The sequence below is a fragment of the Carassius auratus genome, chromosome 44, assembly GCF_003368295.1.
Source record: "Carassius auratus strain Wakin chromosome 44, ASM336829v1, whole genome shotgun sequence".
NCBI lineage: Eukaryota > Metazoa > Chordata > Actinopteri > Cypriniformes > Cyprinidae > Carassius > Carassius auratus.
In genome coordinates, this window is record NC_039286.1 from 12,859,486 (window position 1) to 12,879,152 (window position 19,667).

Consider the following 19,667-nt stretch of genomic DNA (forward strand, 5'->3'; position numbering starts at 1 on the left):
TTTTATGTTACTTTTGTGCATGTTGGAGCTAGATGTGATCACAAGCACCTGTCAGTCAATAGCGGTGGGCGGGGCTACTGCAATATCAACTCATTTTGATGACAGGATCCAAACAGCTTGTTTTTTTAGCCTTGTTTTATGAAGATTTAAAAAAAAAAAAAAAACTGGTTGGATTCTTATCTTTCTCAGATGGCTGTGTACACACAATTCCAGCACACATTTCTGTCCAAAAACCTTGTAAAAGTAGATTTCGCATAATAGGAGCCCTTTATAATTCTGGCTACCCCACTGTCAAAACCCGTTCAGATCTAAATCAAAAGATTCGCCAAACTGCTCCAAAGTTACGATCGGAATCAAATGATTCACGAACCTGCTCCGATCTAGTTATGATCTCAGTCAAATGATTCACGATACGCGCTTTGTAGTTCCGATCTGAATGCAAAGCTCAGTTCGAGCGCTTCGAAACAATGAACCATTTTGCGACTCCGACGTGCTTTTTGTTGTTGTTGTTCTTTTTGTGCTATAGATTGAACTTGATCAAAGTCATGAATCAATCGGAGAGGTTCCCGGGTAAATGACTCACTCAATTGAATCGGATGTCTGTTACTTCAGACATGTTTAGGCCCTTTTTCTATGGAAACAGATTTGTGCCAAATAAAACAAACGCATCTTTTGCGAAAACCAACAAAAAATACATTGATAAATGATAAAAACAATCTGAAAATAAAAACAATAAACTAAATAGTAAAAAAGTAACATCGCCTTTGATTTCACCATGCCAGCATTTTCGTTTTCGTTTTCCAAGTTTTTGTTTACATTCGCTGTTCTGACACAAACCTCTCGTGAGGGCGGGCTTAACAGCAGCTCGCTCTTATTGCCTCGTGAGAGTTTGGGGGCTCACTGAACCGGAAGTAGTGTTTTACGCGGGCGCGTGTCAGGAGGCAGCTTTTTACTGTCTATGGTCTACACCAATGCTAAAAAGAGGAAATTAAAAAAACCTTAAATATAAAACACGGATTTTGAGAAGTATAGGTTTATTCGAGATGAGCAATCGGGAGGCTCACGGAGCGTCATCAACATCCTCATCGGCAGCACATTCGAGGCAGCCCGAGGTAAGTTTGTTGTAACTAATAGAATATAATCTCCCACTCGGTTTTTTTTAAACTAAAAACTATTACATGTTGACTGAAATTAAGTTAAAATTAAACCTAAATATTAGATGAAATACTCAAAGGAACATTATGAATGTCGGCTTGGCAAGTAACTAAAATACGTTTAACTTAAATCACCAACTTAAAATGATAAAAATAAGTAAATGTGAAATAAATAAAAATAAATAGCAATATACACAAAATGCTCATAAAAAGCACAAATAGTTATAAATGATTTTTTTTTTTACAAAAATGTAATTAGTAGCTATACAAATAATAATAATAATTTATTTCAGAGGAAAATTATGAGAAAAATGTTCTTTAAAAATATTTATGTCGTTGAACAATGAACAAAGGTGTCATAATTAATGTACCATGAATAAAAACAAAACCGTGATGCGTGCTGCTACATAATACATAAAATATATTTAAAAACATGTTTGGATACTTGTATTTTATTATATATAATTATATAATTTAAAACGATATATATATTTCTTTTCTTTCTTTTTTTTTCTTGAAAATGTTAGTCATTAAATGCTATAATTTTGAACATAATTATCTCCATTTCCTATTGTTTATTTCCAGCGTTTAGAAGCAAATGAAGTTAGTTTGTGCTTAAAATGAGAACAAATATCTGTCAGTGGAGTCAGAGAAAATGTAAGAATTAAGTAGATTTTCCTCACTCCACTGACCGTTATCTGTTCTCGCTTCATTCTGAATAATTTCTCAGAAAACCAAACTTTTTATGTCACCGTGCTTTTATATATTAAGATATACTGGAAAGCAAGACCAAAATAGACACTTAATGTCACATTTGCAGTGTTTGCATTCAGACAAACAGATATTTTCTGCACCAAAAGTTTCCTTCCAGAATCACATGATGCAGCTTCCTGTTTAAACCCGTCTAAAACTAGATTCTTGCCATTTCTGAATCAGAAATAAACACGAGTCGTTTGCAAAGGTCTAGGACTCTCAGACACACAGGTTAATGCTGCTCTCTGCTGGTTACAAAAAGAACTAATACAGAATCAATATGCGTATTTGATAAAAGCTCTTGAATAACAGAAGAATGAAACTATGGAAGCAGTCCACATTCGGTCTGAATTAATATATATAAAAAAAAATTGTAATTTTATTTATTAATTTTTTTTTTTTTTTACAAAGCATTCTAAAATTACAACTTTGCAATTGGGGAAAAAAATATTTTAAACATGTGGCTACAAAAAGAGATATCTATTATCATACTGAAAACATGATAAGTAGTAAACTTTTTTAAGTAGTAGTTATTTCTCTAGCACGAACTGAAGAGAAGGTGATTGATCAGAAACACATTTAATTCAAGTAACAATAACAAAGCTATCTATTCTTAAAAAAAACGTCTGCAGTCCTGTTTGGTGAAATCACACACTTCATTTAAGAACATACAAAATGCAACACAACGGTTGATTTCACGGCTCCTTTTCACAAACAATGTGGATTTGTTTCACAGTCAGTAACACTGTAAACATTTAAACATCAATAAACACAATTTTTTTTAAATATACATTTTTAAAAATACAATTCTAGAACTATATTTGTGCTCTGGATTTGTGTCATATTATTTTACAAAACTAGTAGCCACGTTTTATGGCTGCAACGGCTGTGAGAGTGATGTAAATTTGACATCTTTCTCTTCTGAAAGCTGTAATCAATTTCTCCTCATTTATTTGTTTGTTTTAATTAGGAACGTCATGAAATGCTATCCTGGATTATTACTTACAAAAGTGAAATGTAAAAAATGGTCCATTATTGTTCACAGTAACTTCTGTACAGTATAGTCAGTTTGGCCAAAAGCATTTTTATGTTTCACAATTTGTCATTTTCATGCCTCCACATCCCCCTGATAGCCTCATAGACAGTAAAAGATTGTCTGCGAGCTTCTTTTCCTGTCCATATGGTAATTTATCTACTGTGCGACAGAGAGTCGCTGGTTATGGCGCAATGGTTAGCCTATTTTTTACAAAAACTGCTTCTACGGGAACATAACGTAAGATACAAGGTAATGGAGCCTTTTATACATTTTAGTGTTTCTTTAGAAATAATTAATGGACAAATGGAGTCTTTAAACGCATCAGAGATAAAGTTATTCACTGTCGAAGTGACGCCAAAATGAATGGGAGTCAATGGAATGCTAACAGCAGGTGTGGGTCCGCTAGCTAATGGAGGCGCCCAGGGGTGCTTCAATAAAATATGAAACCCTGCCCCCTGGATCCAGGTCCTTTCATCATGAGCAGAGGCTTGTGAGTGGATCGTTTATTTTTATTCACATGCATTAAAACATTCATGTTTTCATTTTATTTACTTTCTTAACAAATGTATGTGTATTAGCAGCGTTTGCTCAAGTTAAAGAAGTTCTTACCATGAACATCTGCTGTTTATTTCTCTCGATGTGCTTAATTTTACAAGTTAACCAGCACAGAGAAGCGTTCTTTGTTCACAATGTTGTTGTGTTTTTCTTCTGTTTAAAGGTTTTTCACCTTCCTGCTACAAATTGTGTAACTTTTCACATTAATTGATGAAAAATAAAAGAAGAGTGGAATCCAGTTAAGGCCTCCGTTGATGTTGTGTCTGTCCGGAAATCGTGCACGAAAAAATAAATAACTTGACAGATATATTTACAGTTGAAAATTTACAAAATATCTTCATGGAACATAATCTTTACTTATTATTCTAATGATTTTTGGCATAAAAAGAAAAATCACAAATCACATGCAAGGTTTTTTTTTTTTTTTTTTTTTTTTTTTTATTGCTATAAACATACCCCAGTGACTTAAGACTGGTTTTGTGCTCCAGGGTCACATATTTATTCACACTTCACATTTGTTTGATAAATGTTATGGATAATTGTTCCTTGTTGTCTGTGTTGTCAAATTAAACTCAAATAATAAGAATTTTTTTTTTACCATGTTCACATATTACTATCATGCTTTCAATCTGTTTGTGCATTTAAAAATGTAATCAACAAAGGTGTTTAACAAGATCTTTAAGGCTACAGTCATCATACTGAATGAACATTTATAACTCACCATTTGACCCTTTCTTTTTGTATCTGTACAAAGCTAGACCTACAACTGCTAGTATTAGTATTGCTATTGGTAGAACTCCCACTATAACAGCCCATGGAGGTGTTGTTTCGCAGTTAAAGCCTTTTCCATCTGCAGAATAAAATATAAACAAATAAACTTAGTTTTATGCAAAACTTAGGACATAATTATTTTCACCAACAAAAAATGGTTTTAAGTCAGTTATTTCCCATTTGCTATAGTGTGTCAGTAGGAAATGTTCCAAACTTTCTTTTTGCCATTAATTGTAATACAGTGACATTTTTGTCTGACAGCAGCCAGGGCTCCACTCAGAAATATGATCTCAGTATTATCCATTTTGTCTGTGATTACATTAAGAAACAGAGGAAGAAAAACCTGACACATACTAAGTAAGAACTGTGGCAATGTCTCCAAGATGCTTCAAGAAATCTAACTGCAAAGCTACAGTAGCCTACTGTAGTTTTAGGCACTCGTGGTAAAATGCTGTAAAGTGGGGATACTGTCAAAAATAATGGCATAAATAGATTTTATTTATCAATTAATTACTATGAACAAAATCAAATCAAAATTTGGTGTTACCATCCTTTGCATTTAAAACAGCTTGGTATACTTGCACATAGTTTTCCCACTTAGTTTTGCAGGTAAATGGCTGCTGTCAGACTCCTTGTGCAAAATCACTCCTTGTGATTTTCTTTGTTGTTGGTGATAAAAATACTAATGACCTTAGACTTTTGAACAGTAGTTTGTGTGTGTGTGTGTGTGTGTGTGTGTGTGTGTGTGTGTGTGTGTGTGTGTGTGTGTGTGAATACAGGTGCATCTCAATAAATAAGAATGTTGTGGAAAAGTTCATTTATTTCAGTAATTCAACTCAAATTGTGAAACTTGTGTATTAAATGAATTCCGTGCACACAGACTGAAGTAGTTTAAGTCTTTGGTTCTTTTAATTGTGATGTAATTTCATTTTGCTTTAATTACTGTCTCAGTTCAGTGTGGTATGGAGGTGATCAGTTTGTGGCACTGCTGAGGTGGTCTGGAAGCCCAGGTTTCTCTGACAGTGGCCTTCAGCTCATCTACATTGTTTTGTCTCTTGTTTCTCATCTTCCTCTTGACAATAGCCCACAGATTCTCTCTGGAGTTCAGGTCTGGTGAGTTTGCTGGCCAGTCAAGCACACCAACACCATCATTTAACCAACTTTTGGTGCTTTGGGCAGTGTGGGCAGGTGCCAAATCCTGCTGGAAAATGAAATCAGCATCTTCAAAATGCTGGTCAGCAGAAGGAAGCATGAAGTGCTCCAAAATTTATTGGTAAAAGGGTGCAGTGACTGGTTTTCAAAAAACACAATGGACCAACACCAGCAGAAGACATTACACCCCAAATCATCACAGACTGTGGAAAATTAACACTGGACTTCAAGCAACTTGGGCTATGAGCTTCTCCATCCTTCCTCCAGACTCTAGGTCCTTGGTTTCAAAATGAAATATAAAACTTGCTCTCATCTGAAAAGAGGGCTTTGGTCCACTGGGCAACAGTCCAGTCTTCTTCTCCTTATCTCTGGTAAGACTCCTCTGATGTTGTCTGTGGTTCAGTAAATCTCTTGACACGTCTGTGTGTGGTGGATCTTGATGCTTTGACCCCAGCCTCAGTCCATTCCTTGTGAAGTTCACTCAAATTCTTGAATGGATTTTGCTTGACAATCCTCAAAATGCTGTGGTTTTCTTGGTTGGTTGTGCATCTTTCTCTTCCACACTTTTCCTTTCCACTCAATTTTCTGTTAACATGCTTGGATACAGCACTCTGTGAACAGAAAGCTTCTTTGGCAATGAATGTCTTTCCCTCCTTGTGAAGGGTGTCAATGATTGTCTTCTGGACAACTGTCAGATCAGAAGTCTTCCCCATGATTGTGTAGCCTAGTGAACCAAACTGAGAGGCTTTGAAGGCTCAGGAAACCTCTGCAGGTGTTTTGAGTTGATTAGCTGATTGGCATGTTGTCATATTCTAATTTGTTGAGATTGTGAATTGATGGGTTTTTGTTAAAAGTGACCCAAAATCATCACAATTAAAATCAAAGACCAAAGAAACAAAGACTTAAACTAGTTCAGTCTGTGTGCATTGAATTTAATACAAGTGTTTTACAATTTAAGTTGAATAACTGAAATAAATTAACTTTCGATGACATTCTTATTTGAGATGCTCTTGTATATATTTATACACACACATTTTTTAATAATTGTCTTATATCATAAATTTGTGTGAGACTGTATTTATGCTGATATTTACCCCAGTTTACTGTCACTGGTTCTGTCAGACTGCTGTGAATGACATGACAGTCATAAGATCCTCTGTGGTTTCTGTCGATCTTCACACTGGATCTCATCTGAAAGGTTTCATTATCATTGGGTCTGACTCCAGATGATATTTGGCTCTCAATATTAATTCTGTTCAATCTGATGTTCATCTCAATATCTCTGGGGTAGAAACCAGTGACCAGACAGATCAGAACCAGCTTACTGTGATCATCAGGAGCTTTCCTCGCAAACAAACCAACATCTGGTGAATCTGGAGCAGAAAATAATGATGCAATTAACAAACATTAACAAAAACATTTCTGAACCTGTCCTCAGCAGTTCAGCTCTCAGAAGCAACATAGCAAGGTGTGTTTTTCCCTGATAACAACCACTTTGCAACATCTGGGTATTTTGATGCCAGCACTTCATTCATGTCTCTCTTATTTCATTCAATCTCAACTGTCTTGTGCCTTAGTTATCATCTCTGTTTTCTGGAGGATTTCAGGAGGATTTCAAAATTAATAGCAGGTCTGCAGTAATATTGTTAAGGGGGGTGGGGGGTGAAATGCTATTTCCTGCATACTGAGTTTTTTACACTATTAAAGAGTTGGATTCCCATGCTAAACATGGACAAAGTTTCAAAAATTAAGTTGTACGTTTGAAGGAGTATTTTTGTTCCCAAAATACTCCTTCCGGTTTGTCACAAGTTTCGGAAAGTTTTTTTGGAGTATGGCTCTGTGTGACGTTAGATGGAGCGGAATTTCCTTATATGGGTCCTGAGGCACTTCTGCCGGAAGATCGCGCGCTCCCGTATAGCAGAGCACTGAGAGCACAACAGACTTCACTGATCAGAGCGAGAGCGTCGAGAAATGTCACAAAAGAAGTGTGTTTTTGGTTGCCAGGGCCAGACAACCCTGCACAGATTACCAAAAGAGAAACCGCATTAAGGGACCAGTGGATGGAGTTTATTTTTACAGAGCATCAACGGAGTTGTGCAAGTGTTTGTTCCCTGCATTTCGAAGATGCTTGTTTTACAAACAAGGCCCAGTTTGACGACGGATTTGCGTATCGTTTATTTCTTAAGGATGATGCAATCCCAAGGAAAAAGGGTCACGATCGTGTGTTGGAACCGCAGGCATGGAGTAAAACTGCTTCAAATATCTCTGCCTCCTTGTTAGTGCGTCCGACTCCCATGCCGGAGACCCGGGTTCGAGCCCCGCCCGGAGCGAGTCCTTGCTGCTGCTGCTCTCGTTCAGTTTCAGCCTCTGGATCTGATTCTGGATCATAAATATACGGCTGAATCTGACTGTAAGCACTGGTTTGTTTTGGATGATGTTTTTTCCCTCACAGTAATGTCACAGCTTCCACATCCTCTCAACGCAAAAGCCTACTGGCGCTCGTGATTCTTTAGCTCCGCCCACACGTCACGCCTCCAGCAGGTCGTGTTTTTCCGGGAAAAATCGGTACAGACTATCTTTCTCTTATGAATATAATAAAACTAAAGACTTTTTGGAGTTATGAAGGATGCAGTACTACTCTATAGGTACTCAAGATTAACAGGAGATTGAGTGTAAACGAGCATTTCACCCCCCCTTTAAAGAGTTTTGGTAAAAACTAAAAAAAAAATAGAAAAGCTGTGTAATTAGTCGTTTAACTATGTAAATGTCCGTTTTTTTCTGAATGTACAAAGCTGCTTGTTAGGAACTGTTTTTCTTTGTGGACTTTTTGCATTTGAAGAGCAAATAAAATATGTAAACTCAAATAAATATTTTTTTTCTAATTATTTACTTATGTGTGAAGTAGCCGAGTAATAAGTGCTTTTAGTCGGGGTCCTAATCACCCTGTCGGGATATACATTATGCCTGCTTAACTTGTTGTTTATTTTTCACTGAATGGTGATAAATTGGCTTGGAATTGAAACAGAATTAGAAACAAACTCAAGTATTTTTATTTTAAGACTCAACCACACACAGTGACACACAGCTAATTTAAGGTGAACTGAGCTTACTCTTATTTGTGTTGTTAAATTTGGAGATCCAATCCATGCAGATCTTGAGGTATTGTTTCAGGTCCTGTTTGCGTTCTGAGTGACGATCCCAATCCTTTTTGATTTCTTTTGCATTTGGACTTTTATCAATCCGCTGCATAGTGTCATAATTAAAAGCCAAAAGATCATTTCCATCAAATCCATATTCATCAAAGACAGGCAGACTCTTCACCGTTCCATTAGGAAATTTCTCCAGTTTACAGCCAATTATTCTCTGGAGTACATGGAGCTCTACAATCACAGAACAAATAGCTCGAGAAGCTTACAGGGAAGAGATATATTCAACAAGACATTTTCAGAACATGGAAAAGCATAGGCTCACCAGAACACTGTGTGCAGTTTGACAGAATCTTTAGCTGATCTTTGTACCAGTCTCTAGGATCATATCCCAGCAGGCACCGGACGTCAATATAACGTCATGCTGACATTGGATCCCAACGTTGGTCAGACGTTGTAATTTGGTTGAAAATGAAAATCGGGTTGACGACAGAACCCAACGTCATATTGACGTCGATCTCCAACGTTGGTCAGACGTTGAATTTTGGATGAATATGAAAATCTGGTTGACGTCAGAACCCAACGTCAGGCTGACGTCGATCTCCAACGTTGGTCAGACGTTGAATTTTGGATGAAAATGAAAATCTGGTTGACGTCAGAACCCAACGTCAGGCTGACGTCGATTTCTAACGTTGGTTAGACGTTGCATTTTGGATGAAAATGAAAATCTGGTTGACGTCAGAACCCAACGTCAGGCTGACGTCGATTTCTAACGTTGGTTAGACGTTGCATTTTGGATGAAAATGAAAATCTGGTTGACGTCAGAACCCAACGTCAGGCTGACGTCGATTTTTAACGTTGGTTAGACGTTGCATTTTGGATGAAAATGAAAATCTGGTTGACGTCAGAACCCAACATCAGGCTGACGTCGATCTCCAACGTTGGTCAGACGTTGCATTTTGGATGAAAATGAAAATCTGGTTGACGTCAGAACCCAACGTCAGGCTGACGTCGATCTCCAACGTTGGTCAGACGTTGCATTTTGGATGAAAATGAAAATCTGGTTGACGTCAGAACCCAACGTCAGGCTGACGTCGATCTCCAACGTTGGTCAGACGTTGAATTTTGGATGAAAATGAAAATATGGTTGACGTCAGAACCCAACGTCAGACTGACGTCGATCTCCAACGTTGGTAAGACGTTGCATTTTGAATGAAAATGAAAATCTGGTTGATGTCAGAACCCAACGTCAGGCTGACGCCGATTTCTAACGTTGGTTAGACGTTTCATTTTGGATGAAAATGAAAATCTGGTTGACGTCAGAACCCAATGTCAGGCTGACGTCGATCTTTAACGTTGGTCAGACGTTGCATTTTGGATGAAAATGAAAATCTGGTTGACGTCAGAACCCAACGTCAGGCTGACGTCGATCTCCAACGTTGGTCAGACGTTGAATTTTAGATGAAAATGAAAATCTGGTTTAGGTCAGAACCCAACGTCAGGCTGAGGTCGATCTCTAACGTTGGTCAGACGTTGCATATTGGATGAAAATGAAAATCTGGTTGACGTCCGAACCCAACGTCAGACTGACGTCAGTCTGCTACGTTGGTCAGACGTTGCATTTCGGATGAAAATCTGGTTGACGTCCGAACCCAACGTCAGACTGACGTCAGTCTGCTACGTTGGTCAGACGTTGCATTTCGGATGAAAATCTGATTGACGTCAGAACCCAACATCAGACTGACGTCAATCTCCAACGTTAGTCAGATATTGCATTTTGGATCAAAATGAAAATCTGGTTGACGTCTGAACCCAACATCAGACTGACGTCAGTCTGCTACGTTGGTCAGACGTTGCATTTCGGATGAAAATCTGGTTGACGTCAGAACCCAACGTCAGACAGACGTCAATCTCCAACGTTAGTCAGATATTGCATTTTGGATCAAAATGAAAATCTGGTTGACGTCTGAACCCAACGTCAGACTGACGTCAGTCTGCTACGTTGATCAGACGTTGCATTTTGGATGAAAATGAAAATCTTTTTGACGTCAGAATCTAACGTCAGACTGTCTGAAAATGGAATACACAAATGTTTTGTGGTTTTATCAGAAAAATGACTAAGAGATGAACTGGATTATAACAAATATGATTTATTTATTCACATGTTGTATCATTTACATTTAACATGGAACAGAACATTTACAAAATAATTACATTTTAACATCAACATTATTGGAACTGAATAGTTTTGAAAACATTAACATACATTTTATTAACATCTTTCTTTTTTTCCTGCCACCTCCACCCACCCTGTCTGGTGCACAGTAACGTCGCAAGGGCTGTGCAAAGTGTGCAACTTCACTAGGCCTCACACCTCTAGAGGGCCTCGCTCCTGGCCTGCATTTTATGTCATTTATATCTCATTTTTATTACTATTTTTTCCACCCATCTTGTCCTTTGGTAGACTAAAATAGTCATAGCGGATAGACAGTACAAGACTCTAAGTATAAGAATGAGTAAAGCTGTTTGTTGATAGGACGACAAAAAGTTATAAAGTTTAACTTTTAAATGGTCTAGAGCCCTGCATTTCACCCTGACTTTTTTTACACTCCAGGCCGGGTTTCGGGCCAATTTCCACATCATAGTTCAGATGCGGGCTGTCCTTAGGCCTGTTTAAGGCTTCTCCTTATTTTTATATTTAAGACATCCATCAATTAGTGATGAAAAAATTGCCGCACTGAGAGAAACAACACGAGACCGTGCTAACATGACTGTCAATAGCGGCTTAACAGTGTTAAGTGTCCCGCAGCATCACAGTGTTCTGCTTTTAAATGCACGCAATAGGCTTAAGCTTGACATAAAGCATCTTCAAAAAATTATTACCATAAATGAGTCATGGGGTAAATAGGAATGAGATTTAATTATTTACTAATAAATAGTTTTCTGAGTTGGTGTAGCAAGGATGATGTTGCTAATCCTGACTCGCCAACTCTTAATTTTACAAGCCTTAAGAGAAAAGTTCATCTTTATGGATTATCTTTATAATGAATGAGTTTTTGTTTCTGATGTGTTGTATTTTGTTAAGTAGTCATTTAAAGTTTTCTATAGATATATTTGTCACGTCCGTGAGTCATGTATTCACTGAGCTTTGGTTCATTTTTGTTAAGTGCTCCTGTTCAAGACGAGACGGTAGAAAGCGCATCATGACTATTTTCTTTTTTTTTATAAAAGCACAACGATTTGTTGATAATGTGATTGCACACAAATAAAAGTAGACAATTTACAGTTACGAATGATGTATTACTCTTACCTTTATGAGCAAAAATTACTGCATATCCACTGAAAAAAATGCAAGTGATTGCACTGGCCAGCACGCTTTTGCTTGCACTCTCCGCACAAACTACTGGATATAGCGCACATTTATCTAGGTTTAATTTTTAAAAATACTTGAACTGTTTTATATATCTATAGATTTTATTTTAGGCAAGTCGTGATGATTTAAGAAGGCTAAACTGATCCATAGGTTCACTGTCTGGCACTGGCCGCTTGGCCATTAAAAAAAAAATCTAGGTCTAGGGATAGGGCTTAAATTTGAGGTCCGTGCAAGGCTCTAGGCTGGTCTGCCTCAGTGGTCGAGATGGCCAATCATATCAAAGAATGTGGGTCTTACTGTCACAACATAACTAGAGTTTGTGGAAAAATTTAAGCAGTAGCCTACGGTATTAGAGAACTGTTTTATGATTGAAATGTTCAGCGACCAAACATAATAGACTATCTAGAGATGCAAACTACTCAACCTTTTATGAAATTTCGCCCTTTTGAATTGAAAAAATGCGATAGTTTAATGATTCATGTAAAACATAAAATAAATGTGACAATAGACATTTGTGTTTTCGACTATTAAACATACGAATAAGAGTGAGAGTGCACATTTTAAAAGAAAATATTATTTTCAAATAGTGCAAATTGATTTTAGATGTAAAATTCAGCTGCAAAAACCTAGTACCGTTTAATTTCACTTTAATAGCAATAAACAGTTTCTTTTCTTTCCCAATAAAGTGAAATACTGAACATAAACATAGGAAGATGAGAAAATAATTATTTTAGAAGAAAATGTTGGATCGCTCTTTCCATCTGAACTCTTCATATATAACTGTCTACAAGCCTAGAACTAATTTAAGCATTCTTATTAACTTATTATAATTATGATTGTAGATCCTTATGAGCTAGTGCGTGGCCATGATTTGTCCGCAAGCATGTCAGTGAGCAAGGCATCACAATCGAACAGATGCATGTTAAAGTTGAGTTTGTTGCGGTTCTGGCTTTGCTACCGTTCGGACATTCTAGCCTACTGTTCTGCACTTCGCTTATTATTTCTTTACTTTTCTCAGATTTTTCTACGACTTTTTACTTCAGCAGATCAGCACAGTGCTCAAACAAAATATTTTTGGCACAAACGCTAAAACTAAAAACTTTTTTTGACTGGAATAATACTACAAAAGAAGACTTTGCCTCCCACTGCCAGCAGCTTACATTCTGGAGATGGGAAAACAACTGCCTACATTCAAATGGAAGAGAGAGAAAATGCCTCCTGTTGGATCTACTTGTTGCATGAACTGCTGCAAACTTCTACAAAGAATTGTGATTCTTGAAACAAAGTTACTTGCTGGACTTCCAAAACAGGCGAAACACTCAGCAGACTGTCGTCATGGACCCTCTCAGCATACAGCCGGTGAGTCCCATGAATCTTCTGAATCTCAACAGTTTGTACCAAGTGTAGAGGAACAAGCCGAAACGGATCATCACACTAATCGATGGCACAAACAGGGTGCAAGACCCAGAGGAACACAAGACATCAGATTGTCATGAGTTTCTCGTATTGCTGCCGTAGCTTTCTCTACCCCAGAATTCAACTATGACAAGGCTTGTAAATACCAGTATTCTACCTCCCACTATACATCTTGAAAACAGATTTGAAGAATTAATGAATGCGGGTGAGGAATCCCCAAATGTGATTAGCAGCTAACACCGTTACTAACAGACAGTGACATTCAGCTCAGAGCGTAGCCGAGCCTAGGACTCTGATAGTGGGTGACTCTATTATCAGAAACATCCGTAGCAGGACTACAATAACATGCTGCCTTCCTCAAGCAACGGTCTCTTATGTGAACAAGGAACTTCAGAAAATGAAGCACAAGACTACAAATCTAATTATCAATCCATGTGGGGAAGAATGATACTCTCAAAAAGCAGTCAAACATCCTTAAGAAGGACTTCAGTGAACTCTTTCAAACACTTTGAAGACTCCAAGTTCAGTCGTTCATCAGTGGACCACTCCCAACTGATAACACCATGCAGCCACAAAAAGCACTGCTGATGGACACCATCCCGGAAGAGACCTGCCCTCAGAGCTCCTCATAGACAGACTGTGATGTATCAAAACAGATACAAGACTCAGCACTCAAGGATGACTTTCTTGAAGACAGCCGGGGAAGCCAAGACAACATATCACAGCCACAAGAAACACCAGAGACACAACCCATCTCACCAGACACATTATTCCTCTCTCCAGCATCTCCACTTCTGTGCTTTTCACTGAAAATGGTAGAATTGGTGTATGCTTGGACTAAACTCTCTCACTCATTCGCTGCAAGCCCGCAAATGTCAACAAGAAAACAGCAGGGTCCCAAAACATCAAACCAAAAACAACTGATAGAAGCTCTCAGTGATATGTGTCGGGTCCCTGCTATTATAACCGCAACATTCACAAATGTTTAAAGAACAAGTGGGAACCTAGTGTGCCTGTAGCTTTCTCGATTTCACTTTTATCATGTGACAGAAAGTTTAAGGCCATCTTAAGCCGAAGGGCAAACTCATCTAATATGCATCAAACTAAAACTGATGTAATGACATAAAGCACTGCCATCAAGTTAGCATCTTTAAACATTCGCTCACTAAAAAATGTAATAATTTTGTAATCAATGACTTTATAACCACAAACAATTAGGATTTTATGTTTCTAAATGAAACATGGCTAGAGGACAGCTGCAGTTCAACAGTCCTCAATGAAGCAGTCCTTCCTAACTTCACTTCCATGAGTGTTTGCAGGACTGTTAGGAGAGGTGGAGGTGGAGCTGCTTTTTTAAAGATGTCTATCAATGCAAACAAGTGTCATTTGGTCATGACTTGTCTTTTGAATATTTAGGGATTGTGCTAAAAGGTGCTCAACACATTCTTTTTATTATTATTTACAGGCCTCCAAAATACTCTTCAGCATTTGTTGAGGTAACAGAAAAGTTATCAATGATTTCCTCAGAGTTTGACTGTTTTGCTAATGCAGGGGATTTTAATTTTCACATAGACAATGCAGAAAACAAAACTATAAAAGAAATGATAACAGTTCTAAATACCTTTGACTTGATTCAGCATGTGCATGGACCCACACAAAGGTGGACACACTCTAGATGTAATCATCAGTAGGGCTCTAAACATTTCATTCATTGTTATTAAGGACGTAGTACTATCTGATCACTTCTGTATTTTCTTTGATATATTGATCTCTGCTACCACTTACTCTAGAACTGTCTCTGTCAGAAGGATATGCTTTCAAATGTAGCCGCACTTAATAACCAGAGCCGTAGTTCGCTGACAAGTGGTGCATTATTGCATTCAAAATCGCAGAAGAATCTCATGCGGTTATGAACGCGATATTGCGTAGCTTGTCAGCGAACTATGGCTCTGTCTATTAAGTGCGGCTCCATTTGAAAGCAGGTTATTGACATCAACCGCTAATCACCGCTAATCACAGAACCAGCTTTACTGACGAGACATGCATGACAATTGCATGCAAATAATAGTGCAGCCCTAACAAGAACACTAGTGTACTATTTACGGAGGCCATATCTTTAACACCAAGTATTTTTTGCCGACTCTGTTGATATTCTCCTTGATTCCTTCAACTCAAAAGTTAAGAATGTTATTAATGATATTGCTCCAATAATAGTCAGTAAGAAAACAAACAACATTTTGGAAGACATAGTGCAGCAACTAAAATCATCAACTTGCTATATTGACACACTTCCCACATCTTTTTTCAAAAGTGTGCTTAACTGTTTAGAAGTAAATCTCTTTCTGGGACTTTTCCAAACTCCCTGAAAACTGCAGTTGTTAAGCCCCTCCTGAAAAAGAGCAATCTTTATAACACCATTTTGAGCAATTATAGACCAATATCTAATCTTACTTTTATAGGCAAAATTATAGAAAAGGTAGTTTTTAATCAGCTGAATAAATACTTAAACATCTGGTTTCAGACCGCATCACAGCACAGAGACAGCACTCATTAAGATAATAAATGATATTAACTTAAATTGTGACTCTGGCAATATATCAGTGCTGGTATTGCTAGATCTCAGTGCTGCGTTTGACACTGTCGATCATAACATACTACTAGAGAGACTGGAAAACTGGGTCGGGCTTTCTGGGATGGTACTCAAATGGTTCAGGTCATACTTAAAAAGGAGCGATCATTATGTGAGTCTAGGAGAGCATAAGTCTAAGTAGACATCCATGATATGTGGAGACCCACAAGGTTCAATTCTTGCACCGCTCTTGTTTAGCCTGTATATGCTTCCTCTAAGTAAAATAATGAGAAAGAACCTAATTGCCTATTACAGCTATGCTGATGATACCCAGATTTACCTAGCCTTATCTCCAAATGAATACAGCCCCACTGACTCCCTCTGCCAATGCATTGATGAAATTAATAGCTGGATGTGCCAGAACTTTCTTCAGTTCTTCAAAAAACTGAAGTCATTGCATTTGGAACAAAGATGAAGTTTTTAAGGTGAATGCATACTTTGACTCTAGGGGTCTAACAACTAAAAATCAAGTCAGGAAACGTGGTGTGATTCTGGAGACAGACCTTAGTTTCAGTAGTCATGTCAAAGCAGTAACTAAATCAGCATACTATCATTTAAAAAACATTGCAAGAATTAGATGTTTTGTTTCCAGCCAAGACTTGGAGAAACTTGTTCATGCTTTATCACCAGCAGGGTGGACTATTGTAATAGGCTCCACACCGGCCTTCCCAAAAAGACCATTAGACAGCTGCAGCTCATCCAGAACACTGCTACCAGGATTCTGACTAGAACATCTGAGCATATCACACCAGTCCTCATTAACTTCCAGTTACATTTAAGATTGATTTTAAAGTACTTCTACTTCGTCTAGAAGTCACTCAAAGACCTAGGACCAAAATACATTGCTTCCAGAATCAGCTTCCAGAAGAGATCAGATGTGCTAAAACACTAGTCACATTTAAATCTAGGACTCAAAACTCATCTGTTTAGCTGTGCATTTATTGAATGAGCACTGTGCGATGTCCGACCTAATTGCACTGTATTTTATGTATTAACTGTAAGATAATTTTCTATTTCTAACTGTTTTAAATTCAAGTCAATTTTTAAATAATTTCCAAAGTTTTAAAATTGCTTGTTTTAGTTTTGTTCTTCATGATTATTTTACTTAACTTTATGTAAAGCACTTTGAATTACCATTTTGTTCGAAATTTGCTAATATAAATAAACTTGCCTTGCCTTGCTACAGCAACCTCCCCCCACCACACACACACACGCAAAATTGTAGAGGGCCTCGCACATCAACTTTGCACAGGGCCTCTCACCCTCCTTGCGACGGCTCTGCTGGGGCATATTTTAAACAAAAGGCAGTGGCTGCTGCAGTATTTGCCCCGTCTCTTTTGATGTTTTCTGGGACACTCTCTGTAAGAAATATTTGAATAAGAAAATGTGTAAGTATAGGATATGATGCACTATAGTAATCACTGAATGTAATCATTAACTATTTATTTGCCTTCCACAGAATACATTTAGACCACTTACACTATTGATTTGGTTTCTTAGAAAAAAATAAAAATCTACCCTAGCTTTAAGAGCCATGAATGTAAATTACATGCTATAAGTCATCAAAATATATTTCAGCTTGTGATGCAATTGACAAACACTAAGCAGACAATCTAGCAAAAGAAAACCATGACAACAAAGACACATTGCAGTATTTTTTTGCAGAGTGTCTTAAGGTAAATTAACATTTAATGTCTAATACATTAAATGCAAAAACAATTGTTAGAGAATGGCAAAAACAATTGTTAGAGTTCTGAACAATAAAGATAGGCTGGGAACAGGAATGACCTGCCAATCAATATGAAGTGTATATATGGAAGTTTGTGTGATTTCTGTGTGACAGATGAGTACCTACAATACGAGGTTACTGGTTTTCACTAAACCAACTAAAACAGAAACTAAACAACGCTGAATGTCACAATGATATGATGCTAATATTTGTATTATATGTTAATTTTGTTTTACCTGTGACAACAGTGTACAGATTGATCTTGGTGAAAACAAGCTTCCCCTTCCCCCACTTCATACTGAAACAGGCCATGACCTCATTTTCATCAACCTGTGGATACAAGAGTAATGCCCAATTAATTAATTATACATGACACATTATGAGGCAGGTGTTATAGTTTCTGTTACATGTTCATCATATCTAGTATAATGCAGATATCATACAGGTCCTCCAGTTGGTACTAGATTAAAAGTCATAGGCTCACCCAACTGGCAGGTTTTTATCTTATTGCAAAACAACTGATATTGTGCAATTTCAAAATGTAAAACCAACACTATTCAACAACTTGGCCTGTAAATATTAATTTCATTCATTTTCTCCTTGCTAGCAACTGTAAAGTGCAAAAATTATAGGATAACAGAAGAGCACACAAGAAAACCAGAAGAATCAGATTAACTACCTTCAATCTATTAATATTTTAATCTAATTAATTGTAATATATTAAAGCAGATTGTTATAACGGCTCTTTTATAAATGAACAAAAAAACATACCTTACAACAATATGGCTTCTTCAGAACATGGCAAAGAGATAAATGCAAAACAAAGCAAAAACAAAACAAAAGTTATAACCTCATATAGTATAGCCCCTAAATTCACACTATATTAAATACTATACCTTAGTGATAAACTTGAACCCCAAATATAAAACTAGAGCTTGTAGAAGAAAGGCTGTTTTTGCTTAAAATAAATAAAAAAGGACCTCTTTACATCGTGTGTAGAAATCTGACAGCTAAAGGAGATCCAAAATTAATTAAACTTGTACAGCAGAATATTAAGTTACTATAAACACTGTAATATAATTCGCATGACACAATTGAAGAAAAAAAGCATTGAATCGAACAAATTTCATGATGAAAAGCTTAACGTAAATTATTCGAAACAATAATATAATAATATAATAATTAAACATATGTCTCAAGTTTAAACTTTATTTGAACTGTTTTTCAGCGCTAACAGTTAGATGGCTTTAATGACTCAGGCGTTTTTATTTCAGGGATATAACAGTAACGTTACCATTTTTAATTAATTATCTCTACCCATCGTCTTGCAGCTAAAAACTTCGATGTATTTGATACGTATTACAAGTAATATCATTATATAGGGGGGCATAAACACTTTTACGTTATACATGATCTAATATCCAGATATACTCACCACAGTTTGAGCTGTAAGTGCACCGCAGGCGCCTGATAAACTGATGCTGCGATCCAAAAAAGACGCCAAGTAGTCGCAAAATGGCGCAATAGCGCGATGTCACCGTGTTGCATTATGTTTGGGCGTGGGATTATTGGGGCAAAAAAATCAAAAAATAATAAAATAAAATCAAAATAATAATAAAATAAAATCCAAATAAAATAAACAATAATATACTTTAAATTAACTTGTATTATTCTGTAGTGCTTATTCACAAAATCCATACACAGAAAAAGTTTGAAGCATATTCATCATTGATGGATGAGATCAACATTTAAATATGAAATTTGTATTTTTAAATTTTTAACTAGAATGTACTTTAAATATGAAAAATGCAAGTAAGAAGCAGCAATCAATCTGATCAATTATTATATATTTAAAAAAACATATATAAGAACAGACTAAATTATAGCAAAGGAATTAGACATTTATATTGTTTATAATTATAAGACTGTACAATAAACAGTAATGCTTGCATT

The 19,667-nt window shown here is 36.8% G+C and overlaps 2 protein-coding genes across 2 annotated transcripts in view; both read right to left on the reverse strand.

The window, feature by feature from the left end:
• LOC113062565 (serine/threonine-protein phosphatase 6 regulatory ankyrin repeat subunit A-like) overlaps window positions 1–19,667 on the reverse strand; it is a 215,327-nt gene that overhangs the window by 89,182 nt on the left and 106,478 nt on the right. The window lies entirely within an intron of this gene.
• Window positions 964–18,190, reverse strand: LOC113061959 (H-2 class I histocompatibility antigen, K-K alpha chain-like). The gene is made up of 6 exons (XM_026231466.1): window positions 18,158–18,190; window positions 17,951–18,044; window positions 8,893–8,943; window positions 8,532–8,801; window positions 6,495–6,794; window positions 964–974 (listed from the first exon to the last, which is right to left on the reverse strand). The coding sequence occupies exons 1-6, from the start codon at window positions 18,188–18,190 to the stop codon at window positions 964–966; spliced, it is 759 nt and encodes a 252-aa protein (XP_026087251.1).